Source organism: Sus scrofa, chromosome 4, assembly GCF_000003025.6.
Source record: "Sus scrofa isolate TJ Tabasco breed Duroc chromosome 4, Sscrofa11.1, whole genome shotgun sequence".
In the NCBI taxonomy this organism is placed as follows: Eukaryota; Metazoa; Chordata; class Mammalia; order Artiodactyla; family Suidae; genus Sus; species Sus scrofa.
The window spans coordinates 111,103,438-111,127,292 of record NC_010446.5 but is presented as its reverse complement, the minus strand read 5'-3'; the positions used below and the strand labels follow the sequence as shown (position 1 = coordinate 111,127,292).

Here is a 23,855-nt window from a genome sequence, read left to right as displayed (position 1 = left end):
TGAGAACAGTATAACCTCGATATCCAAACTAGACAAGAACAGTTGTACAGAAAAGGAAAGTTACAGGCAAGTCTTTACTCCATGAACATAGATACAGAAATTCTAAACAAAATATTAGCAAACCTGATCTCCATGTATTTAAAAGAAATTAGGAATTCAGAGTTCCCGCTGTGGTGAAATGGGAGCAGCAGTGTCTCTCCAGCACTGGGATGCAGGTTTGATCCCCAGCCCAGCACAGTGGGTTAAGGATCTCACGTTTCCACAGCTACAGTTTAGGTTGCAACAGCGGCTCAGATCTGATCCCTGGCCCGGGAACTGCATATGCCACAGGGTGGCCAAAAAAGAAAAAAAAAAAGTCCAAAAAGTAGGAATTCCAGGTGGACTTAGTATTAGGAAATCAAGTAATGTAATAAACCAGTAAACATAGTAAAGGCGAAAACAGCTCAGATGTCCAACAATACATCAGTAATTCTATCAAATGTAAGTGTTCCATTTAAAGGACAGGAGTATGATACAGGTAAAAGAATAAAATCCAACTAAGTGTAAGGATACAGAAAGCCTGAAAATAAAAGGATAGAAAAAGACGTATCATGGGAAAACTAATAAAAAAAAAAAGCTGAATTGCTGTATTATTATCAGATAAAATGTATTTTAAGGCAAAAGACCTTGTTGGAAATGAAGGTCTCTTCACAGTAGTTAACAGTTAAATTCACCAGGAAGATAAAAGGCTTAACTTTCCATGTGTCTAGTAAGCCTAATAACAAAGCTTCAGGAGTTCCCGTCGTGGCGCAGTGGTTAACAAATCCGACTAGGAACCATGAGGTTGCGGGTTTGATCCCTGCCCCTGCTCAGTGGGTTAAGAATCCGGCGTTGCCATGAGCTGTGGTGTAGGTCGCAGACACGGCTCGGATCCTGCATTGCTGTGGCTCTGGCGTAGGCTGGCAGCTACAGCTCCGATTCAGCCCCTAGCCTGGGAACCTCCATATGCCCTGAGAGTGGCCCAAGAAATGGCAAAAAAAAAAAAAAAAAAAAAAAAAAAAAAAGCTTCAATGTACAGAAAACAAAACTGACCAAACTAAAAGGAAAAATGGGAAAATCCAGACTCAGAAGGGGAAATTTAAACACATTTTTCTCAGTAATTGCTCCTATAAAACAACTAAATATTATAAAGCCTGTCAGTTCTTCCCAAATTGATATAAATTCAGTGTGCTGCCATGCAAATCATTACTTTGTGTGTGTGTGTGTGTGTGTGTGTGTGTATGGCACTTGAAGAGATCATTTGTGAATGTGTATGAAAGAAAAAAGGGCTAAGAACTCAAAGCCAAACCATTCCTGATGAAAAACATGAGAAGCACTTTTTCTATAGATAGAAAGACTGAAAAGCTGTAGTACTTTAGACAGTGTGTTACTGGCATAGAGACGAATAGACCAGCGGAATGGAACACAAAACCTGTATTTATATTCATTGCATATATGGAAATTATAATATCTCACACAAAAGTACATTCCTGAAGGATTAAGGATTTAAATATGAAAGATACATTTAAAGCAGTAATGCTGATGGTCCGCCAGCCTAACCCTTGCAGCATGCTTACTGCCTACCCAGCATTGTGTGGGGCCCGTTGCAGATGATGATGCGTTTGTCATCACCCAGAGATAGGAGCTGGGTGTTGTTGCTCTTTACAGATGAGAAGACAGGATCCCAGAGAGCTAACTGCCCAAGCTCATGTCACAAGTGAGTGGCTGGTCTGTTCAATCGTATGCTGTACGACCTCAGAAAAGAAAGGAGGATATCCTTGTGGTATCAGAGAAGGCAAGGGTTTCTCCAAACACAAAAGCAAACCATTGACGAGAAGATTGACATTGAAATCAAGAATTCACTTCATTAAAGAAAACCATAAAGAGATAAAACACAGACTGAGAGGATATTTGGCACACCTACATAAAAGATTTGTATCCTCAGTGTGTAACAATGAGTCAGAAACAGGACAAATAATCCAACTGAAAAATGCACAAAAGCAATGAACAGAAGAAACACAAAGAGCCCATAAACAGGAAAGCATTTAACTCATTTAATCAAGGAAAACCATAGTGAGGTAATACTGGCGGATGAGGTAGAGGAAAGTGAAAATTAGGCCTGATAATACCAGTATTGAAACGATATAGGTAATAGAAACTCTTAGGCAGTGTGGGTGGGAGTGGAAATTGGCATACTTGAAAGGCAGTCTGACAACGTTCTAGAGTTGAAGACATGTGATCCCGCAATCCCTCTACACACGCCTCATACCCAGACTGGAACAAAGAAAGGTTTGTCATGTGCACAAAGAGATTATTTCCCATAATTTCCGAAGTGATATCCCTCATGATGACAAAAAATCAGAAGCAGCCTAAATATCTGTCACCAATAGAGTGGATAAATAATTTCCTAGTCCTAAAATCACAATGAAAATTAAACTACTCATATCAGCTTGGAAGAACCTCACAAACATGAGATTGTTCAAAGGAAGCAAGTTAGGGTATATAGTATGAGACCATTTATACAATGTTAGAGACACATACATACGTAATGAAAATATAAAGTTTCTGGAGGAAGAGGGAAGTTATGGGGAGAGTTACACAAAGGGAGTTAATATGTAGATTGTGGTTTATTTCTTAAGCTGGGTATTAGTTATGTGTTTTTTATGCCTTTTAAAATATTAAAGATTGAATGGATATGAAAATTCTCCATGTTTAATGATAGCTTTTTAAAAAAAACTTTTGAGGATCTTTTTGCGTCTTTTTCCTGACCGGCAGTAAATCTGTCATCTAATGAGATCTTAAAATGGAAATGGATAACTCAGAAAAGTGTGACGATAGAGTATCGGGGATGTTACTTTGATTCTTACCTCAAAATTGAAGGCCTTATGCTTTCCGTGTGTTTTTACTTAAACCACTCTACAGTTTGTTTGAGTTGTTTTTAGAAGACGGTATCATATAAAACCAGTTATTACCAAATGGCTGTTCTAAATTGAGGGGTACTGTTAGTAACCAAAGTTAGCTTCCAACCAAAATGTTAACTTCCTACATCAGGACATTTTAGAGGGAATGTGTATTCTATTTTGATGTCGTTGATGTGGAAAATTATTCTTCCTGAAAGAATATACATTCATACATGTTTCCCCTTTCTCTATGGGTGTAGCCGACTTCACATTTGATTAACATAGTAATACTGAATTTGCAGTCTCAAGGGCTCCCTGGCTTATTTGAATTAACTTTTTTCAAAGGTGCACGCCCCAAGTTTGGACGCCGACACAGTATGGAAAACATGGAACTTATGAAGTTAACACCAGAAAAGGTTGGCAGTTTTACGTTTTAAATTTTTTGAACTGTTATAATAAAAATCTAAGTAGCTTTTAACTTAAATGAAATAATTTAAATGTCTTGTCCTATATGGGTATCCCTTGAACATTTTCCTTTAAGCAAAATTAGAAAAAAAGTACCGTGCGAAAAGAACGTGTACAGTGTGCTGCCATTGGTGTATATATATCCTTTGTTGATGCATAAGACATTTCTGGAAGAATATGTAAGACACTTGCTAACAGGGATTACCTCTGGGAAAAGAGTTGGCGTCTGGGTTAGGAGACAGATACTTTATACCATTTTGAACTGTTTGAATATTTTACTATGTACATGCACTGCTTTGTATTTTTAATTAAGATAGGAAAATCTAAAAAGAATTAGGAAGCTTTTCTTTTTTCCAACTAAATAACAGCAACTTTATTGGCAAGAGTAATGATAGTTATTCAAACTAGCTTTTCTAGCTTCTTTTTTTGAAAATCATTTTTTAAAACTAGCAAATAACTTTTCAAGATGCGTCTTCTCTAAGCCCCCCCCCCCTTTTTAAGTAGCAGAGAAGGGACTTTATAATTGGAAAAAGGTTATTGAAGAACAAATCTAGGCTGCTTTTTTCCAGGTCCTGTTATCTTGGTTTTACATTGTTAAAGTATGCTCTTATTCTTTTATGGTGTATTCTTTTAAAACACTTTTTATAGAATATGTTCATTATAACAACTTTGGAAAATTCCAAAAGGGAAAATCAAATTATCAGTAATCCTACTTCCCACTAGTAACTAAAATCACTATTTTGGTATTTATTCATCTCGCATTTTCATATGCAGGATGTTGATGTGGAAAATTCTTCTTCTTAAAAGAATACATTCTTCTTAATACATCAACCACATTATAGTTACTGTTTTATAATACATAGTAATATATCAGCATCTTTCCATGTCATTAGTCTTATTTTTGAATATTGACATTTTTTGTGTAAATACTCTTCATAAGACCAGTATCTGACTGATTTAAACTTATATCCAACATTTTTTCATTCCAAACAGAGTTTTTTTAAATTTTTTTAAAAAATGCTTTTTTATATTTTTGGGCTGCACCCATGGCATGTAGAAGTTCCCATGGACAACACTGGATCCTTAACTCACTGAGCCACCAGAGAACTCTTACAGAGTTTTTTGTGTTTTTTTTTTTTTTAATCTTCGGAAGGACTTGTGATGTCCCTGAAATATTTACCTCTTATCTTTTGAGTGGTTCTCAAATCCATTAAATCTATAGATTATTTAATAAAATAAAACAGAACACAAAAATCTTTTAAGTCAATTTAGGTCTCTTTCCTTCTTCGAGTGGGTAGGAACTTAGAGATAAGCAACAAAATGAATTTGGTACATCTGTAGTGGTACTAACAGTAAATTCCATGAGAAGCTGACCAGATTCGACTCTATAATTTTCCAACAGCCAAATGATGATAAAGCTTTATCTCTAATTTAAAATATGTTTAAGTGGAATTACTTCTTTGTGATGATTTTTTTCTTCATAATCAGGTCGAAGAGTTCAGTATAGTTTTATCATCAGAAAGTTTTAATAGTTTTAGATTTTTTTTTAAGAGTTAAAAATTCTACATACATCCCAAACTTCTAGTTGTAACAGATTTTTAAGTAACTCACATCAGGAATAAAACTTCAGCTCCTTCTCTGACCAGAGTTTATTTTTACAGGCTTTTCACAAACTTTGTTTTCTTTTTCTTGTTTGTAGGTTTTTAAAGCCTCCATTTTAATATTTTGATAATGAGCAGTCAACAGTATACATTTGGTACAAGCTGTTGAAAATAGTGAGATATACTGGCAAAAAAGGAAATTATTAAGAGATCTAAGCCACCCCTCTCCCCATTACTACATTGTGGCAGGTTGTAGCCTTGGTATTCTTTTTTTCATGTCCTCCTTTCCACTTATAATTTTGTAGGTACAAAACTGGAACAGTGAAATTCTTGCTAAACAAAAACCTCTTATTGCCAAACCTTCTGCAAAGCTCCTCTTTGTCAACAGATTGAAAGGGAAAAAATACAAAACGAATTCCTCCACTAAAGTTCTCCAAGATGCCAGTAATTCCATTGACCACCGAATTCCAAACTCTCAAAGGGTATGTTTAAAATAAGTGTTTGAGTGTTGCATTTCGCATATTTCCATGTTAGTTTTTTTTTTTAATATTCACACTGGATTTTTATAATTATTAGAGATTCAATATAAAATAGCTTTGTATTCAAAGAAGTCTTTTGGATTTTCCTATTTTATATTCTTCAAAGCTAGAGACTATAATTATTCTCTTCATAGATAAGTTGCTCTACTACTTTTGACAGGAATCATTTCTTTGTTTTAGGTCACTGTTTTTTGCAAAAATACTACTTTTTATTTCACCGCAGTGTCTCCCAGTGAAATTGTCCTCCATTCAGCTTAGAAGTCAGAACAAATTAAATTCAGATGGTCAAGGATTTTTAAATGCTAATTTAAAATGAAGAGTGTCTGCAAGCATCAACTTCTATTTATTTATATTATTAAAATTATAATAAGAGTTAAAAATGATTTTGATGAAAGGTGGGCATAAGAATCAGGTTATTAAATATAACAAAACAGGTAGAAGTTGAAAAATACCATGTGGTTACTGGTAAGGACCAGGGATAATGCTAGTCTAGCTACCCCACACTCTGCTAAAAAGGTCAAAATAAATTACAGATACTTAAAATTATCAAGTCCATTTTTCAAGCAGTGAGAACTTTTGGAAAAATTGTTTTTCTTTTATTTTTTGAACAGATTTCTGAGGTCCTCTTTTCAGCATTCCATTTCCACCCACACCCTTGTAGTGAGTGTCCTTTGCCTTAATTTTTATCCTTTTTTTAAACTGTTCTTACACATGTATGACTAACAAAGGAAACACTAAATTACAGGGTACATAACAATGGCCCAGGGAATATTTTTGTAGATTTAGAGCAGAACTGGAAGGCAAACCTTTGTTCAAGGCTTAGGGTCTTAACTAAGCCCACTCAGCCCAACTGAAAACGTTCGTGTATTTGGAGGCTTAATGTGTTTTTGATGTTCATAATTTTGAATTAGAGGTTTTTTTGCCCCTGTGGAAAAAAAGGTTTTTTGTTAGTGATTAATGTACTTGACTATAGTTTATGTACATACTTATCATTCCCAAACCTCAAGCTCAACAAGTTAAAAAAACTGCACACTCTTGGAGTTCCTGTCGTGGCACAGTGGTTAACGAATCCGACTAGGAACCATGAGGTTGTGGGTTCGATCCCTGGCCTTGCTCAGCGGGTTAAGGATCCGGCATTGCTGTGAGCTGTGGTGCAGGTTGCAGACGTGGCTCAGATCCCATGTTGCTGTGGCTCTGGTGTAGGCCGGTGGCTACAGCCCTGATTCGACCCCTAGCCTGGGAACCTCCATATGCCGTGGGTACAGCCCAAGAAATGGCAAAAAGACCAAAAAAAAAAAAAAAAAAAAAAAAATTGCACACTCTCAAGCCCTCCTGTTTCCTTATTTCAGTCAGAGGGATGCCCTGTACACTACACGGTCATTCAAGCTAGAACCCGGGTGTCGTTTCAGACTCCCTCTCCTACGACCACATCTAGTTAATCCCTCTAGCCCTCAGATCTGCCCCAACCGCCACCTCTCCCTTTTAAAAAAGAAAATTTCTGCTACTGTGTCTTAGTTCTCAATATACTGCTTCATCTCTTACCCAGGTTTCTGGACCAGGCACCTGATCTCTCTTCCTGCAGTATTAACTCCTCCAACTCACTGGAAGGGCTAGTTCTATTTCTGTATAAAACTGCTTAAAACTGACTGTGACCAGTGCTCCTCTCATTTCACAAAGGAGAAGTCTTAACTTGTTGGCTTGTCACACAGATGCCTTGTTTTGGCTTTTTCCCCTCCTCTTCACCACCCCTGCCTACCCTTCAGTTCACTATCTCCTGACCTGCAAACCTCTGGAACTGCGTGTTAATCAGTAGGAAGCATCCTTACCCTGCAGATATTTATTCAGTTTCCAGGAACTGACTCAAATGTCACATAAGGTGCTGCTATTTCGCCAAAGAATTACGCCATTCTCCCAAGGCTCCCACCATTTTGTATATATGTACTTCTATTATAATACTGTCATTATGAAAAATAAAATAATTACTTTTATTAAACATTATATTTGGGGAGTTCCGTCATGGCCAGCAGTAATGAACCCGATTAGTACCCATCAGGATGCGGGTTAGATCCCTGGCCTTGCTCAGTGGGTTAAGGATCTGGCTTTGCTGTGGCTGTAGTGTAGGCTGGCAGTTATAGCTCTGATTCAACCCCTATCCTGGGAACTTCTATATGCCACAGGTACAGCCCTAAAAAGAAAAAAAATAAAAATTGAATTTGTGATTTTCATTTTGAAGCTTTCCAAATAAGGTATAATATGTACACCTCTGTCTCAAATATTTATTTGAAGTTTATATTTTTTTTGGACCTTCAAATCTTTAAATATTATAAAAGACCTTAGAAATTACTATGCTAAGAAAAAAATACATGCTTTCTTACTTGGTTTATCAGTTCTTAGATTAAATTCTGTTGTAGAATCTTAGAACTGAACTTTAACCCTGGGGTACATGCCTGTATCACTAATATTTACATAATTCATTCAGTATCTGTAGCAATTCCCCTGAATCTGAGGTACATTTATTTAGCTTAAGAAATACAAGGATTTGGAGTTCCTACTGTGGTGCAGTGGGATCGGAAGTGTCTCAGGAGCGCTGGGACGCAGGTTCCATCCCGGCCCCCACAGGGGGTTGAGGATCTGGCATTGCCGTAGCTGCACCTTAGGTCACGACTTCGGCTCAGATCTAATGCCTGGCCCAGGAACTCCACATGCTGCAGGATGGCTAAAAAAGAATTTTTAATATACAAAAATTAAAAAATAACTAGAAATATGTGCTTAGTTTTGGCCATGCCCATGGCATGCATAAGTTCCCAAGCCATGGGTCAAACCCATGCCACGCAGCAACCCAAGCCATGGCAGTGACAACACCAGATCCTTAACCCTTGAGCCACAAGGAAATTCTTAGAAATGCTATTTTTTTGTTTTTAAGTTAAAATTTTTTCTTATTGAGATATAATGGACATACAATATTAGTTTCAGGTGTACAACATAGCAGTTCAACATTTGTATACATTATGAAATGGTCACAATAAGTTTAGTTACCATCTGTCACCTTACGAAGTTAGGTGCAATATGATTGCCTAAATATAGCTCTTGCCTGAATGTTTTCTTCTTGCTTCTCTCATCTGTCCCACCTAGTAAGATTTTTGCGTCTCCACCTCACCTCTTCTTTTAGTGTCTCCCAGGAGTTATAAATGATGACTAGAAATCATCCATGTTTTTTGTGTGGTTTATATTTTGCATACCCATTATCTTTTTTTTTTTTTTTGTATTATAGTTGATTTTTATTGTTCTGTCAGTTTCTTCCATACAGCAAATGACCCAGTCACACATACATCTACACTCCCTTTCTCATTATCTTTCATCATGTTCCATCACAAGTGATTGGACAGAGTTCCTTGTGCTATACAGTAGGATCTCATTGTCTATCCATTCTAAATATAACAGTTTGCATCTGTTAACCCTGAACTCAGTACATCCCACTCCCCCCACCCCCCTTGGCAAGGTCAAGTCTGCTGTCCATGTCTGTGAGTTTGCTTCTTTTTTCTATAGGTTCATTTGTGCCTTTTTTCTTTTTCTTTTTTTTTTAATTTTTAGGGCCACACCTGCAGCATATGGAGGTTCCCAAGCTGAGGATCAAATTGGAGCTTCAGCTGCCAGCTGATGCCACAGCCACAGCAATGTGGGATCTGAGCCACATCTGTGACCTACACCACAGCTCACGGCAATGCCGGATCCTCAACCCACTCACTGAGCAAGGCCAGGGATTGAACCTGCATCTTCATGGATACTAGTCAAGTTCATTACTGCTGAGCCACAACGGGAATTCCTTTGTGCCATATTTTAGATTCCACATATAAGTGATATCATGCAGTATTTGCATTTCTCTTTCTGACTTACTTTACTTAGCATAAGAATCTCTAGTTCCATCCATGTTGCTACAAATGGCATTATGTTGTTCTTTTTTACAGCTGAGTAGTATTCCATTGTGTATATTTGTACGGTTGATGTCAGAGAATCAGCTGTTTACTGTGTTTACTATCTTCTTAATCCAATCATCTGTTGATGGACATTTAGGTTGTTTCCATGTCTTGGCTATTGTGAATAGTCCTGCAATGAACACAGGGGTACATGGTATCTTTTTGAATGGTAGTTTTGTCTGGATATATGCCCAGGAGTAGGATTGCTGGATCATATGGTAGTTCTTTTTTTTTTTTTTTTTTCTTTCTCTTTTAAGGGCTGTACCTGTGGCACATGGAAGTTCCCAGGCTAGAAGAGACTGAATTGGAGTTGCAGCTGCCAGCCTACACCACAGACACAGCCACATGGGATCCAAGCCACATCTGTGACCTACACCACAGCTCATGGTAATGCTCCATCCCCAACCCACTGAGTGAGGCTAGGGATTGAACCCGATTCCTCATGGATACTAGTCAGATTTGTTTCCCCTGCACCACAACCAGAACTCCAGTAGTTCTGTATTTAGTTTTCTGAGCAACCTCCATACTGTTTTCCATAGTGGTTGCACCAGTTTACATTCCCACCAACAATGTAGGAAGGTTGTCTTTTCTCCACACCCTCTCTAGCATTGGTTATTTGTAGACTTACTAATGATGGCCATTCTAATCAGTGTGGGATGGTACCTCATTTTAGTTTTGATTTGTTGAGCATTTTTTCATGTGCCTGTTGACCGGCCATCCATATGTCATCTTTAGATAAATATCTATTTAGGTCTTCTGCCCATTTTTCAATTGAGTTATTTGTTTTTTTGCTGAAGAGTTGTATAAGTTGTTTGTTTAACTTGGAAATTAAGCCCTTGTTGGTTGAATCATTTGCAATGGTTTTCTCCCATTCCATAAGTTGTCTTTTCTTTTTTATGGTTTCCTTTGCTGTGCCAAAGCTTGTAAGTGTGATTAGGTCCCATTGGTTTATTTTTGTTTTTATTCCTATTGCCATGGACAACTGGCCTAAGAAAACATTTGTACGGTTGATGTCAGAGAATCAGCTATTTACTATGTTCTCTTAAAGGAGTTTTATGGTGTCTTATGTTTAAGTCATTAAGCCATTTTGAGTTTATTTTTGTGCATGATGTGAGGGTGTGTTCTAGTTTCATTGAGAAATGCTTTTTACTAGTTGGATTGAGATAACTTTTTATTTCTAAGTGATCACCATCTTGTGTAAAGAAAATGTCAATTTTTAATCTTCATTCTTTACCATTTGCATTTGAGGTATATATGATACTGTTTGATAATCTAAGGATAATGCTGGAATATTTAGATTTTCATCTCAATATTTTAGATCAGTGCAGATACTATTGGAGATGAAGGGTTCTTTGACCTGTTAAGCCGATTTCAAAGCAATCGGATGGATGATCAGAGGTGCTGCTTACAAGAAAAGAACTCTGGATCAGCTTCTACAGCAGGTTCTTCCACTCCCCCCAGAATGATGCTAAAAAGTAAGTTATCTGTGCCTTTCGCACATTTTAACATTCCCTTTGATATTCTTGTGATTTGTTTCTGGGAATTTACTTCTCATCATAGGAGGTACAGTAAATGAACCTGAATCCAGGTATAGCTGAAATGCTGGTATTTGTACAGTTTAAAACAGGTTTTGTTTCATTTGCCCTAAATTTGCCTGTATTTCTAGCCCAGTGCACTTTCAAATAACTATATCATATTGTCCCCCAAGTTTCCTAGGGGGTTGGGAAAAAAAAAATCTAACTTTAAAAAATAAAAATGAAAAAAAATTACCATTCTGCAAACCTTATGATTACATATAAAATGCATATGCTTCATATGAGGATTAAAAAAGAAAAGCTGAGTTGTTCCTGTTGGGGCTCAGCAAGTTATGAACCCAACTAGTGCCCATGAGGATGTGGGTTTGATCCCTGACCCTAGGTCAGTGGGTTAAAGGTCCAGCATTGTGTGAGCTGTGGTATAGATCACAGACACAGGTCGTATCTGGCATTGCTGTGGCTGTGGTGTAGGCGGACAGCTCTAGCTCTGATTCGACCCTTAGCCTGGGAACTTCCATCTGCTGCAGGTGTGACCCCGAAAAGGAAAAAAACAGAAAAAAGAAAAGCCAAGAGGGACTGAAGAGAAACCCATGGCTTTGGCTGAAGCTAAGGCTTGCCTGAGCCTTAGAAAGATCTAAAATGGGCTACTTCAATTTTTCTTTTTTTTAGAGGTACCTGAAGACTTCCTCTGCTGTCCACCAAGACTTGCCAGCAGCACTTAACTCTAAATTTAGTTAGCTAAATGTCCTATCTAGGGCATGGACTAAAACTACTATCCTGTTCATCGTGGTTGAAGAAATTATGTAAGAAAAACTATTTACCCTCTGAATTCCAGCCCCATATCTTGGAGAGATAGATAATGAGTGGCATTAGATAAAGGGAAATACAGTCAAAAAATGACTGCAGGACCATCTGAAGCCACGATTCGTTCTTCCCTCCCCACCCATCCAGTCTGGCCCCAGCCTAGCAGTGACTCTCAGTGACAGAGCTAAAGCAGGAAGGCAGGGAGGGTGTGGGGACTGAACAAGGCAGAAGGGAATTACATGAATACAATAAATTGTTTGTGATGTTTGGATTTTTTCTCCATTCCTAGCGCCCTCTGCTTCCGTGGTGTCCCCCAACACAGATGAGTTTTTAGACCTTCTCGCCAGCTCACAGAGCCGCCGTCTGGATGACCAGAGGGCCAGTTTCAGTAACTTGCCAGGACTTCGTCTGACACAAAACAACAATCAGTCACTACTTGGCCACCTGATGACTAAGGACAGCAAAGAGCCTGACGAAGATTTCTTTGACATCCTTGTAAAATGTCAGGTATGTCTCCCTATTTTTGTCATTCCGTATGTGGCTCGGATGTTGTTGAGAGCTTTGGCAGTATCCTGTATCTGTGTTATACATCAGTATTTTGGCAGGATTCTAACTTGGGAAAGGTTCATTTGTTATTAGGGAGGCAATCAGTTGATTATTCAGGGATCTGGGGGACACTGTAGCTCCCTTGTGGAAGCTTCTTTGTGTTCCTTCCGGCTAGTGAGCTGAGATCTCCCTCTGAGCTGTGGTGTTCAGGTGGCTAGTAGGAAAGAGCCCCTCTTTTCTGAATTTCAGGTTAGCATCAGGAGGAACCTGTGATTCATTTGTAGCAAGTCCCCCTGGGGCCCTGTCCAGACACTTACCATTTGGGAGGAATGTATGTATCGACACAGCTCTCATATTTTAGCTGTTTTAATAATTATTAGCCACAGTGAGTAAGGAATGTCTCAAATGGCTTGGACAGGGCCACGAGAAAAATGCTTATTTTCACTAAAAGGAGACATTTCCTGTGCCTGACCCTATTATGTCTCAGTTTTCTCATTTATACAAAAATGAGATGGTGATAGCTACTACCTTCCTCTCATTCATTCAACAAAAAAATTATGAACACCTGTTATGTTCCACACACTATTCTAGACCTTGGGGATACACTGCTTTTTCAAGGACTACACTTCAATGGGAGAGACAATGAGTAAGAGCATGTATGTGATAAGATAGTGTTTATAGATACACAGGTAGGTAGGTAGTATGTGTCAGGTACTGATACCTGCGATAAGGAAAATTAAAGCAAGATAAAGAGGGAGTACCCATCATGGCGCAGTGGTAACAGCTCCAACTAGGAACTGTGAGGTTGCAGGTTTGATCCCTGGCCTTGCTCAGCGGGTTAAGGACATGGTGATGTCATGAGCTATGGTGTGGGTCGCAGACGTGGCTCAGATCCCGCATTGCTGTGGCTGTGGTATAGGCCGGTGGCTAATGGGAGCTGTAGACGCCTAGCCTGGGAACCTCCATATGCTGCAGGAGTAGCTCAAGAAAAGGCAAAAAAAAAAAAAAAAAAAAAAAAAAAAAAGGCAAGATAAAGAGGTAATGGATAACCAGGTAATGGTAATGGTTGTGGCTAAAGGAGTGTCTGTTTTAGACGTGGTGGTCAGAGAAGACCTTTCTGGATTGACACTTGAACAGAGGCCAGAATGAGGTAACCTGGTCAGCTATGTGAATATTTCCTGAAAGAGCAGTCCCTGCAGACACAGCAGATATGGAGTTTTTAGCAGGTTCAAAGGAATGGCATGGTGGCCAGGGTGACAGGTGTAGAGTGAGTAAAGGGTAGAGGAAGGGGGACAGGATGGTCAAGCTGTCAGGGCCTAAAGCACATAGGCGCCTGTAGGTCATGATGAGGTCTTGAGTTCCAGGTGTTGATAGCAAGACATTGGAGGGTTCTGGGAGATCATCCTGGTGACTGTTGAGAGGATGGAGTGGCACAGGGTGCTAGTAGGAAAAACAGCTAACGTGGTAACCAGGCAAAAAATACTGGTACTTGGACTAGTGTGCTGTGAGTGGTGATAGATAAGAAGTGGTCAGAAGAGGGATATACTTTGAAATTATGGTTGGTTGGCAAGAGTTAATAGTAAACTGGATGGAGGGGAGAATCAAGGGTGATTCCTATCTTTTTGACTTGAATAACTGAGTAAATGGATAATGTCATTTACTGAAATGGAGAAGACTAGGGGAAATTTGGGGTACTTAGTCAGACATTTCAAGTGGAATGGGCGCTGTTAAAATAAAAATCTGGGAGTTCCCGTTGTGGTGCATCAGAAACAAATCCAGCTAGTATCCATGAGGATGCGAGTTTGATCCCTGGCCTCACTCGGTGGGTCAGGTATCCGGTGTTGCCATGAACTGTGCTACAAAGCTACAGTAATCAAAAGTCCGACAGATGTGGCTCAGATCCTGCATTGCTGTGCTGTAGCCTGACAGCTATAGTTCTGATTCAGCCCTTAGCCTGGGAACTTCCATATGCCATAGGGGCAGCCCTAAAAAGCAAAAATAAAAGAAAAATCTAGAGCCTAACAGAGAAGTAACTATAAGAGTCAAGAGCTTTTATCTGGTATTAAAGCCCTGGGAAGAAACTAAAGAATAGATAAGGACTTTCTATCCTGTTCCATTGATCTGTATGTCAACTTTTGTGCTAGTACCATACTGTTTTGATTACTATAGCTTTGTAGCATAGTCTGAAGGCAGGTACCCTAATTTCTCCAGCTTCGTTTTTCTTTCTCAAGATTGCTTTGGCTATTTGGAGTCTTTTGTGTTTCCATACAAATTTTAAAAATGTTTTGTTCTAAGTCTGTGAAAAATGCTACTGGTAATTTGATAGGGATTGCACTGAATGTGTAGATTGCCTTGTGTAGTATAGTCATTTTAACAATATTGATTCCTCCAATCCAAGAACATGGTTTTCGTTCTGTCTGTGTCCTCTTCAGTTTTTTTTTATCAGCGTCTTATAGTTTTTGAAGTACAGGTCTTTTCCCTCCTTAGGTAGTTTGATTCCTAGGTGTTTTATTCCAGATAGCTTCACATGCAAATTCTATCTAACATACAAGGAACTTATACCCATTCTTCTTAAACTTTTCCAAAAGATTGAAGAAGGAACACTCCCAAAGACATTCTGTGAAGCCACCATCACCCTAATACCAAAACCAGACAAAGATACTACCAAAAAAGAAAATTATAGGCCAGTATCTTTAATGAATATAGACATAAACATTCTCAACAAAATTTTATCTAACTGAATCCAACAACACATAAAAAAGATCATACACCACAACCAAGTAGGATTCATCCCAAGTTCACAAGGATGGTTCAATTGATGTCATATACCCCATTAACAAAAGAAAAGTCAGAATCCACATGATTATCTCAATAGATGCAGAAAAAGCATCTGACAAAATTCAACATCCATTCATGATTTAAAAAAAACTTGTACCAAAGTGGGTATGAAGGGAACATACCAACACCATAAAAGCCATTTATGACAAACCCACAGTCAATATAATACTCAACGGAAAAAAGCTGAAAGTCTTCCCACTAAAATCTGGAACAGGGATGCCCACTCTCATCATTTTTATTCAGCATCGTATTGGAAGTCCTAGCCATGGCAGTAAGAGGAAAAAAAATAATAAAATGTATCCAAATCGGAAGAGAAGAGGTAAAATTGTCACTCCATGCAGATGACATGTACTACATATAGAAAACCCTAAGAACGCCACACAAAAACTACTTGAAAAGACTTATATGCTGCAAATGATGAAACATTAATCAAGGAAATTAAAGAGGATTTAAAGAATTGGAAAAATAGCCCATGCTCCTGGATTGGAAAAATTAATATTGTTAAAACAGCCATAGTACCCAAAACAATCTATAGATCCCTATCAATTACCCATGACGTTTTTCACAGAACTAGGACAAACTAAAAATTTATATGGAACCATAAAAGACCCAGAATTGCCAAGGCAGTCCTGAGGGAAAAAAAACAAGCAGGAGGCATAACTCTCCCAGACTTTACAGTAATCAAGACAGTGGGTACTGGTACAAAAACAGACCTATAACTCAATGGAACAGAACAGAGACGCCAGAAATAAACCCAGATACCTACAGTCAAAGATTCTTTAAAAAAAAAAAAAAAAAAGGGAGGCAAGAATATAAAACAGAAAAAAAGGTCTCTTCAGCAAGCAGTGTTGGGAAAACTGGACAGCTGCATGTACATCAATCAGACTAGAACAGGCCATCACACCATGCACACAAATAAACTCAAAATGGCTTAAAGACTTAAACATAAGACAAGACACCATTGGCAGTTCTAGTTGTGGCTCGGTGGGTTACGAACCTGACTAGTAACCATGAGGATGCGGGTTTGGTCCCTGGCCTGGCTGAGTGGATTAAGGATCCGGGGTTGCTGTGAGCTGTGGTATAGATTGCAGACACGGCTTGGCTCCCATGTTGCTATGGCTGTGGTGAAGGCTGGCAGCTGCAGCTCCAGTTTGACCCCTAGCCTGGGAACTTCCATATGCCACAAAGGATCAAAAAGAAAAAAAAAGACACCATAAAACTCCTAGAAGAGTACATAGGCAAAAAACATTTTCTGACACCAGCTTTACAAATGTTTTCTCAGGTCAGTCACCCAAGGAAATAAAAACAAAACAAACAAAAAAACCAGTGGGACCTAATCAAACTTACAAGCAGTGGCACAGCAAAGGAAACCATAAAAAAAAATGAAAAGATAACCCATGGAATGGTAGGAAATAGTTAGAAATTATGCAACCAACAAGGGCTTAGTCTCCAAATTAAGCAAACAATGCATACAAACTCAACAGCAAAAAAACAATGCAATTGAAAAATGGGCAGAAGACCTAGGCATTTCTCCAAAGACAGAAGGATGGGCAACAGGCACATGAAAAAATGCTCAAGATTGCTAATTATTATAGAAATGCAAATCAAAACTACACACACGGATTGGAATGGCCATCATTAATAAGACCATAAATAACAAATGCTGGCGAGGGTATGGAGAAAAGAGTACCCTCCTACACTGTTGGTGGGAATGTACGTTGGTACAGCCACTATGGAAAACAGTAGGGAGGGTCCTCAGAAAACTACATATAGAATGATCCATCCAGCATCCCACTCCTGGACATATATCCAGACAAAACTGTTATTCAAAAAGATACCATGTACCCCGTGTTCAGTGCAGCACTATTCACAATAGCCAAGATACGGAGACAAACTAAATGTCCATCAACAGGTGATTGGATTAAGAAGATGTGGTACATATACACAAATGGACTACTACTCAGCTATAAAAAAAGAACAAAATAATGTCATTTGTAGCAATATGGATGGAACTGGAGAGTCTCATACTAAGTGAAGTTAAGTCAGAAAGAGAAGGACAAATACCGTATGATAGCACTTACGTGTGGAATCTAAAATACGGCACAGATGAACCTTTCTACCAAAGAGAAACAGACTCACAGACATGGAGAGCAGACGTGTGGTTGCCAAGGGGGAGGGAGAGGAGGAGGGACTGGGAGTTTGGGGTTAGCAGATGCAAACTCTTAACGTTTAGAATGGATAAACACTGAGGTTCTGCTGTAGAGCACAGGGAACTGTATCCAATCACTTGGGATAGAACATGATGGAGGATAATATGGGAAAAAGAGTATGTCTATGTATGTATCACTGGATCACTTTGCTGTACAGCAGACATTGACAGAGCATTGTAAATCAACTATAATTTAAAAAAAATTTTTTTAAACTGCAATGAGGTATCACTTCCCACCAGTCAGAATGGCCATCATTAAAAAGCCTACAAATAGTAAATGCTGGAGAAGACGTGGAGAAAGGGAACCCTCTTACACTGTTGGTGGAAATGTAAACTGGTGCAGCCACTATGGAAAACAGTATGGAGTTTCCTTAAAAAAGCGAAAAATGAGTTACCATATGTTCCAGCAAAACTATTCCTGGACATCTATCCAGAGAAAACCATTAATTCATAAGATACATACGCCCCAGTGTTCATAGCAGCACTATTTACAGTAGTAGTGGAAGACATGGAATCAAGCTAAATGTCTGTCAACAGATGAATGGATAACGAAGATGTGGTGTGAGTGTGTGTGTGTACTATTCAGCCATAAAAAAGAAGGAAATGAGTCCATCTGTAGCAACATGGATGGACCTAGAGATTATCATACTAAGTGATTATCAAACTAGTGAAAGGCAAATATCATTTGATATCACTTATTTGTAAAATCTAAAATATGACACAAACGAACTTACAAAACAGAAAACAGACTCACAGACACAGAAAACAAAGGTATGGTTACCAAAGGGGCAAGGGTGGGGGAGGGGTAAACTAGGAGTTTAGGATTAGCAGACACCAAGTACTGCTTATAAAATAGATAAACAACAAGGTCCTACCGTATAGCACAGGGAACTATGTTCATATCTTGTAGTAAACCATAATGGAAAAGAACAGGAAAAAGAATATGTATGTGTAACTGAATCACTTTGTTGTACACTAGAAACTTAACACATTGTAAATCAACTTTACTTCAATTTTTTAAAAAATATTAAAAAAAACAAGTGAGGAGTTCCCATCGTGGAGCAGTGGAAACGAATCTGACTAGGAACCATGAGGTTTCGGGTTCGATCCCTGGCCTCGCCCAGTGGGTTTAGGATCTGGGTGTTGCTGTGGCTGTGCCAGCAGCTGTAGCTCCGATTAGACCCCTAAGCCTGGGAACCTCCATATGCCGTGGGTACAGCCCTAAAAAGACAAAACAAAACAAAAAACAAGTAGAGGCATTTAACCGAGATTAGGATTAGAGCATTATAATTATGGAAAAAAAGTGAAATAGTCAACTTACAAGAAACCAAAAGCTTACTGACCAGAGAAAACAGGCTTGCTGAGTTGTGCTTGTGGACTCACTTTATAGCTCATGGTCACGGAACTAAGGCTGGTCAGTGCAGTTATCTATTTCTCCAGTCATAACCAGCTGCTTAAGGAGGCAGATAGAAAAATTTAATCAAGGTTGGTATTGCCAGGAGAATAGGATAGAGCAGGAGAAAAATGCCAGGGAGTGATTTTCATAACAGACTTTGGAACCTAGGCTGTATATAAGGGAAATAAGGAAAAGTGTGAAAGTGAAAAGTGCAGTGGTCTCAGTGGGTTCAAGAAACACTGAAGATACTTAGACACCATCAACATATACAAAGCAAATGAAGTTTTTACAATAATAGTTGGAGACTTCAAGCCCCATGCTCTGTAATGGATAGGACACCCAGGCAGAAGAAAGAAGAGAGAGGATTTTAACAACCCAATACAGATACAACAACAACAATACAACAACCCACACAACAATAACAGAATACACATTCTTAAGTGTTTATGGGACATTCTCCAAGACGACCATTTGTTAGGCCACAAATTAAGTCTCAACAGATTTTAATGGTAGATATCATACAGAGTATCTTCTCCAACTACAAGGGGATCAAGTTAGAAACAACAGAAGGAAAACTAGAAAATTCACAAATTTGTGGAAGTTAAACAACCAATGGGTCAAAGAAGAAATCAAAAGGGAAATTAGAAAATACCTAGAAACTAATGGAAATGAGAACGCAATTTACTAAACACACAATTACACAGTTTACAGGATGCAGTGAAGGCAGTGTTCAGGAAATCTATGGCTATAAACGCTTATATTATAAAAGAATCAAGCATGCAAATCAACAGCCTAACTTTACAACTTAAGTAACTAGAAAAAGAACGACGAACTAAACCTAAAACTAGCAGAAGGAAGGAAATAATAAAGAGTAGAGACATAAAATAGAGAACAGAAAAACAGAGAAAGTGACCAAATTCACATGTTCATTTTTTTTTTTTTCAGAATTATTGAAGGCAAATGTGTGAAGAAGGTCAGTTTAATAGTTAACCTTAATTTCCTTCCAAATTTTTTTGTCTTTTTGCCTTTTCTAGGGCCGCTCCCGCAGCATATGGAGGTTCCCAGGCTAGGGGTCCAATCGGAGCTATAGCCGCCGGCCTATGCCAGAGCCGCAGCAACGCGGGATCCAAGCCACGTCTGCGACCTACATCACAGCAACGCCAGATCCTCAACCCACTGAGCAAGGGCAGGGACCGAACCCGCAACCTCATGGTTCCTAATCGGATTCGCCAACCACTGCGCCACGACGGGAACTCCCACATGTTCATTTTTTTAAAAGATCCCTAAAATTGACAAACTTTTAGCTATACTAAGAAAAAGAGAAGGCTCAAATTACTAAAATTAGAAATGAAATTACTGGAGTTCCCGTCGTGGCGCAGTGGTTAACGAATCCGACTAGGAACCATGAGGTTGCGGGTTCGGTCCCTGCCCTTGCTCAGTGGGTTAACGATCCGGCGTTGCCATGAGCTGTGGTGTAGGTTGCAGACGCGGCTCGGATCACGCGTTGCTGTGGCTCTGGCGTAGTCTGGTGGCTACAGCTCCGATTAGACCCCTTGCCTGGGAACCTCCATATGCCACAGAAGTGGCCCAAAGAAATAGCAAAAAGACAAAAAAATAAATAAAAATAAAAAAAATAAAGTCTTAAAAAAAAAAAAAAAGAAATGAAATTACTAAAATTAGAAACTACCAATTCTACAGAAATAAAAAATTCTAGGAGAAGGCTATGAATGACTGTATGCTAACAAGCTGGATACACACATCTTAATTGATAAAGAAAAAGCATTCAACAAAATTCAGTACATTTTCATGATTTAAAAAGAAAACAAAGTAGGAAAGTAGGAAACCCACCATGACATAATAAAAATCATTTATGAAATATACCCACAGCTGTCATCATACACAGTGGTGAAAGACCAAAAGCTTTCTTTAAGATCAGGAACAAGATATGGATGCCTCACTTGGCCATTTATGTTCAACATAGTCCTGGAAGTTGCAGCCAATTAGGCAAGAAAAAGAAACAAAAGGCATCCAAATTGGAAAAAAAAGAAGTAAAATTATCTTTTAGAGACGACAGTGTCTTATGTGTATAAAATCCTAAAGATTTCTCTCTCTCTCACACACACACAGTTAGAACTAAGAAAAATCAGCATTTAGAAAACCAACGTCCAGAATCAGTTGTGTTTCTATACACTAATAATAACAGTCCAAAAAGGAAATTAAAAAACAATTCCACTTACAAAAGCATCAAAAAGAATAAAAATACTTAGGAATTAACCGAGAAGGTGAAAGAGTTGTGCAATGAAAACTACAAAATATTTCTGAAAGAAATTTAAGATGACATAAATCCCATGTTCATAGATTAGAAGACTTAATATTGTTTAAAAAGTCAGTACCACCAAGTGTGATATACACATTCAGTGCAATCCCTATCAAAATTTCAATGAAGCTTTTTTACAGGAAAAAAAAAAAAAAAAATCCATCCTCAGATTCATGTGGAATCTGAAGAAAACCCAAGGAGCCAAAACAATACTGAGCAAGAAGAACAAAGTTGGAGGACTCACACTTCCTGATTTCAAATTTACTACTAATCTACCATATCAAAACAGTGTGATATCAGCATAATGAAACATAAATGACAGATGGAATTGAATAGACAGCCCAGAAATAAACACTCTCATATGCGGTCAGTTTTCAGTGGGCACCAAGTCCATTCATCGTGGAAGGAAGTCATCAACAGTTTATGCTGGGAAAACTGGATATCCACACACCAGAGAATGAAGTTGGACCTTTACCTAGTACCATGTACCAAAAATAACTCAAAGTGGATCTAAATATGGGAGCTAAAACACTATTTAACTCTTGGAAGAAAACTTACGGGAAAAGCTTCATGACTTTGAATTTGGCAGTGATTTCTTGGTTATGACAAAGGCACAGGCAACAAAAGACAAATTGGACTTCATGAAAATTTAAGACTTTTGTGCATCAAAGGACACTATCAACAAAGTATTTTTCCAAAATACTTACAAATCATGTAACTGATAAAGATGAATCCATAATATAGAGAGCTCCAACAGCTCAACAACAACAAATAACCTGATTCAGAAATAGTTAAAGAACCCAAATTGGGAGTTCCCGTTGTGGCTCAGTGGTTAGCGAATCCGACTAGAAACCATGAGGTTGTGGGTTCGATCCCTGGCCTTGCTCAGTGGGTTAAGGATCTGGCATTGCTGTGAACTGTGGTGTAGGCTGCAGACGCGGCTCGGATCCCGAGTTGCTGTGGCTCTGGCATAGGCCGGCGGCTACAGCTCCGATTGGACCCCTAGCCTGGAAACCTCCATATGCGGCCCTAGAAATAGCAAAAAAAACCAAAAACAAACAAACAAACAAAAATACCAAATAGATACTTCTCCAAAGAGGATATTCAAATGGCCAATAAGCACAGGAAAAGATGCTTGACACCACACATTACTAGAGAAATGCAAATCAAAACCCACAATGAGAGACCATTTCACACCCATCAGAATGGCTTCTATTGAAACAAACAAAACACAGAAAATAGCAAATGTTGGTGTGGATATGGAGAAACTGGAACCCTTGTGCACAGCAGTGAGAATATAAAATGGTGCAGCTCCTATGGAAAACAGTGTTACAGTTCCTCAAAAAATTAGAAATAGACTCATCATATGATTCAGCAGTTCCATTTCTGGGTGTGACGGAAAGCAGAAACACGAACAGATATTGTACACCCATATGCTAGTGGCATTATTCACAGCAGCCAAAAGGTGGAAGCAACCCAAATGTCCGCAGAAAGATGAATGGATAAACACGATGTGGTGTGCATAGACAGTAGAATATTTTCAGCCTTAAAAACACCATGTTACAACGTGAATGAAACTTAAAGACGTTATGCTGAGAAATAAACAGTCACAAGAGGACAAACACTGTATGATTCCATTCATAAGTTACTTACAGTGGTCAAATTAAGTAGAATGGGGGTTGCAGAGATTGGAGGTGGGGGATGGGAGTGGTTTAAGATTCAGAGTTGCCGTCTTGCAAGGTGAAGAAAGCTCTGGAGGCGGATGGTGGTGATGACTCCACAACACCTTGAATGTACTTGATATTGAAGTGTACACTTACTCGTTAAAGTGGTCAATTGTATGTTTATTTTACCTTAGTTTAAAAAGAAATGATTTACTGGAGGCGAGTACTAGGGAGCATACAAGTCAGTGGTCAACGTGGGATATTTCAAGTCACGATTTCAAAGATGGTGCCAGTATTGAGAGTGGCTGTCTGGCCTCTGACTGAGAGCTAATGGATGCGGCAGAGGGTAAGGAAGAGAACACCGGAGGAGAGGAGGGCTAGGGACTGAAGTGCCTGCTGTTGGATGAATCAGAGGACAGTGAAATGACTGAGAATTGAGTCAGCAGAGGTGATGAGTGAACCACGGGTGTGTGTGGAGGCACGTCAGTGCGCGGCACCTAGCGTCGCAACCAGCGCTCGGCTGCACCGAGTGCTGTGAGCTAGAATACCAGCCACTATACTGTGTCTACACCGTAACTTTTAAGTTCTTTTATCTTTCATTTGATCATAAACATCTCTAACGCACTTCTAAAATAAGTTAGAACTTGAAGGAAAAATTCTGGGCTATTTCCTTAACAGATTTAAAATGCCTAAGACAGGGACAGGCAGACTTTTTTCTGTAAGGGCCGGAGAGAAAATTATTTTAGGCTTTTGAGGCCCCGTGGCCTTTGTTGCAACTGCTCAACTCTGCCACTGTCGTGGGCAAAGAGCCACACACAGTTCGTAAACAAATGAGCATGGTGTTGAAATGAAGATGACACACTATTAACAAAACCATTGGGCAGCAGGTTACAGTTGCTGATGCTTGGCTGAAGACAGCACTTATAAGGTAGTGATCTAGGGGGTTTGTACCTCGCATTATATTCCTAAGGAGCTGGTAAATTGTATTTGACGCCTTTTGGGCTAATCTTGCACACAGGTGCCTTTGTGTCTTAACTCACCTTACCCAA

At 38.9% G+C, this 23,855-nt stretch overlaps 1 protein-coding gene across 5 annotated transcripts in view; it reads left to right on the top strand.

Annotated features, from left to right (window-relative positions):
* Positions 1 to 23,855, top strand: part of GPSM2 (G protein signaling modulator 2) — a 64,991-nt gene that overhangs the window by 38,610 nt on the left and 2,526 nt on the right. For 2 of the 5 annotated variants that reach the window (XM_021090096.1, XM_021090097.1), the window contains 4 exons: positions 3,264 to 3,334; positions 5,290 to 5,466; positions 10,816 to 10,972; positions 12,126 to 12,343. In XM_021090096.1, the coding sequence (XP_020945755.1) occupies positions 3,264 to 3,334; positions 5,290 to 5,466; positions 10,816 to 10,972; positions 12,126 to 12,343 (623 nt within the window). Of the gene's footprint in view, positions 1 to 3,263; positions 3,335 to 5,289; positions 5,467 to 10,815; positions 10,973 to 11,701; positions 11,836 to 12,125; positions 12,344 to 23,855 lie in introns of those variants that run through there. The other 3 variants (XM_021090099.1, XM_021090098.1, XR_002343535.1) reach the window with 2 other exon arrangements.